General features: G+C 43.8%; 1 protein-coding gene across 1 annotated transcript in view; it reads right to left on the bottom strand.

Moving 5' to 3' along the window:
- The window catches only part of htr7c (5-hydroxytryptamine (serotonin) receptor 7c), a 48498-nt gene extending 45801 nt beyond the window's left edge, over positions 1 to 2697 (bottom strand). The window contains exon 1 of the mRNA XM_014024969.1: positions 1651 to 2697. Coding sequence (XP_013880423.1) covers positions 1651 to 2120 — 470 coding nt within the window. The 5' untranslated portion in view covers positions 2121 to 2697. The remainder of the gene's footprint in view (positions 1 to 1650) is intronic.
- Between the last annotated feature and the right edge of the window lie 961 nt (positions 2698 to 3658).

Here is a 3658-nt window from a genome sequence, read left to right as displayed (position 1 = left end):
TAAATATTGAGCTAAAATTATGTGTGGTTGTAAGACATATTCCCATCACTCACTCTGAGTGCAGATCCATTGTTTAAAACTTTGGTATTAACCATTGGAGTCAACCTTGCTTGTCTGTTAGCAAAATATTTCACAGACCACTTAGATTTTGATGAACTTCTCAGAAACTAGTCCCTTGGTGTCCTTCTTTGATTGATTAACATTTGGAGTTAACCTAAATCAAGATGGCCGCCACAGCTAAACCACTGCAACAAACACAAAAATGGTCATGACTCTGTTTTTTTTTCTTTTCAGATGAAATTTTGTACAGAAGTGGTTGTGAGTCATCCCCAACACTAACTCTGAGCACTGATGAGATCACACCATCTTTTTTTAACAACGTTGGCAAGGAAGGGACCAAGATGCATGTCTTTAAAAAAAATCTTTTCCTCTGCTTCCTGCGCTTCGTTTTACAAATAGTGCCCCTTTAGAATCCAAAATGACAAGAAGAGACCTTTAATTACTTCTAATCATGTGTCTACTTCCCAATTACAGTCCTAATGAAATATCACTACTATTCCCATTGTGTGTTACATGCCGAACACACTTTGGATTGTTTAATTAAGATGAGTCTGTTTCCATGGAGATCTGGGAGAAAAAAATCTGTCTGCAGCACTGTTCATTGACTTGTGTGGAGATGAAAATAATCTCCAACCTTGTTCTTTTGATCACTGTGACCTGTGTGTGACCTTTGACCCCGGGTCTCTGTGCAGTTCCTGGTTCCACCCGGGTGATAATCTGACATCATTAGCCCCTCATGTGTGTTTTAAAGACATTATTCTCAGATCAGCCAAACTGATTCTGGGTTAAAAAGCACAGAGGTAAGGACAGATTGGAAATAATTAGATCATCAATGAGCTTCTGTCTTCATTAGAGTCACTAAAGCCAAAAAAAAAAAACAATGAAGCTGGCCTCTCCTTCCTTTTAGACTTTAATGTGAGCCGTGGGGATGTGTTTATCTGTCTCGTGCTGTCTGCTCCAGTTCTGCCTCCACCAACAAAGGAGACAGTGCAGAAAATGCAAAACTGGGATCCTTATAGGTTCAGGTTTTTTCTTTCTCCCTGTTTTGCATTCGAATCGAAAGCTGCGAGGCACCAGGGGACACCCTTTCATGAATATTTGCGGAGCAATGTGTTGTTGCAAAACATCAGAGTAAAATAACTCATATTTATGTATGCAGTCCGACAGACAAACAGGAGGATTTTCCTGAAGTAAACTTGACTCACTGGATGTGTGTGTATAATCCCAGCAGTCTTGGCTCAGATTTACGTTCAGGGGAGGTGTGGTGAGTGCAGATACATCCTGACAGATGTAGGGTCAGAGGGTCAGGGGTCAGGTAAATTAAGTCTACTTTATTTGTTTTTTGCCGGAATTATTTTTTGGTTTATTTCTACAGATAATCACGCTTAATCTGGGATTTGGACTTATTCCAACCCAAAATGTTTTTCTTTGTGTTAAACTTACAGTTCATTGCATCATTCTCTCCGTGCTCTCAGATGTTTTGTGGCTGTGACGTTTCCGCGTGTGTTTAACGCGCGGCGCGCCTCGTGCGTAAATCTGACTTCTTTCACTGATAAAGATCTGCGTCCACTTTCCAAAAGACAATCTCACCTGTCCACGCTGATCACGCACAGGGTCATGATGGAGGCGGTGCAGCACATGACATCCATGCCGATGAAGATGTTACAGAACAGGTCCCCGAACAGCCACTTGCCCCCCGTGAGGTCCGTCACAATGACGAAGGGCATCACCACGATGGCCACCGACAGGTCGGCCACCGCCAGGGACACCAGCAGGTAGTTCGAAGGCTGCCGAAGTTTCTTCACCACGCACACGGCGATCACGACCAGCGTGTTGCCCATCACGGTCACCGCCGTGATGACCGCCAGCATCACCCCGATGACGATCTTCTCCGGCCGCCCGAAGTCCAGCAGCTGCTCCCCGCACGACCCGTTCCACGCGGCCGTGGGGCTCGTGGTGACGAGCACGCTGTTGTACAGCTGCAAAGTGCCATTGAGAACTTCGGAAACGATGTCCTCCTTCTTGTTTAAAGTGGGCTCGATCCCCGAGCTATTGAACATCACGACAGGGAGGTTTTCCCGACCCGGGTGCAAGGAGGGACGCCTCGCCAGCGCGCTCCAGTTACGCGCATATTTGGATGCGTGGAAGCGGCGCTCGGTCACTGGCTCGCGGTGTTCCAGCTGCGCCTCATCCGGAGCCGCCGACGAGTCCGTGGACCTCTGGTTCTGAACGACCCGCGTCTCAAGAGGTGCTTTGCGCGCGGCCCATCGCTCCAGAGAGAGACACCCAGGAGGACGAAAAGTTAAAGAATCCAAAAGAAAGCTTCTTCAGAGAGAGTAAAAGCCTCTCTGTGCATCACTACATCAGTTATGGAGCGTGTGGGGAGAGTTGCGCTGCGCAAACCGCACCTCTCCATGTGACGCACCAGAACGCGCAGCCACATCAGAGGTTTGGAGCAAAACTGTGAATAATTTGTAGCTATTTATGCGTAATTTGGCACACGGACTGCTCTCTTTGCGCGGGTGATGAAATAGAAGCATTCCTTTTATGTTTTATTACCAAAATTTTTATTTACAATCACGTCTTATCTTTTACCTTATTAATGTCATGAAAATATAATATTCTTATTGGGGGAGTGTAAAATGAAATATTCAAAATGTGCACATATTTAGCTTATTTTATGAGTGTAAATAGTTTTAAGCTGTACATTAATATTTTATTCATTATTTAGCTCATTGTTGTCAATGTCAACTTTACTTATAAAGCGCTTTTAAAACAGTTAATAGCTGCACCAAAGTGCTGTACAGCAGTCCACAAATATCACAAAACCACAATAACTGCTAAAAATACACAATAAATTACAACCAACAATAGTTCTTGCTAAAAAAATTACATTGTTAAATGTTAAAAAATATATGTGTAAATATTAAATCCTATCTAAATGCGTAAATATAAATGTAAAAGTTAAACGTTAAACGCTATTAAAATTTATATTTAAGTTAGCTAAGCTGGATGATGTCATCATCCTGCAACAAATGTCGGTGCTAACCATTACAAATGTAATGATTTGTAAATAAAAATTTCTGTGAAGCTATATGATGATAAGCCTGTGGAGCTAAAACAGTGACAGCTTAGGAGTGGGCTGCTCTAGGAGGGGGCGGGGCTTGAAGTGCCTCCTTTGGATTTAAAGAGACAGCATCAAAATGAGTTGATCTGAGACACGCTTCAGAAAAGGGGTGAAACGGGTTTGTGGAGTTACAACAAGGAGGAATTGGGGAGGTGGTGGCGCAGAGGGTAAAGAAGCCGTGTCTGTGATCGGAAGGTCGCCACCAACCAGCCCCACCTTGGGCCCCTGAGCAAGGCCCTTAACCTCCCCAGCTGCTCCCTGGGTGCTGTAATTGGCAGCCCACTGATCCACATGTGCAATGGGTAAAATGCAGAGACTTAATTTACCCACCAGGGGATCAATACAGTATCTGAAAAAAAAATTCAGACCAAAACTTAGCAGTTCCTTTCTATAGACCCCAACTGAATGATTTAAATGTGAAAAAGAAAGATTTGAAAGCACATATCTCCTTTTAAATGCTCGATGTGTGTA

This window comes from Austrofundulus limnaeus, unplaced genomic scaffold, assembly GCF_001266775.1.
Source record: "Austrofundulus limnaeus strain Quisiro unplaced genomic scaffold, Austrofundulus_limnaeus-1.0 Scaffold449, whole genome shotgun sequence".
Classification (NCBI taxonomy): Eukaryota; Metazoa; Chordata; class Actinopteri; order Cyprinodontiformes; family Rivulidae; genus Austrofundulus; species Austrofundulus limnaeus.
Note: the sequence above shows the minus strand (reverse complement) of the source record. Positions and strands in the feature narration are given on the sequence as shown.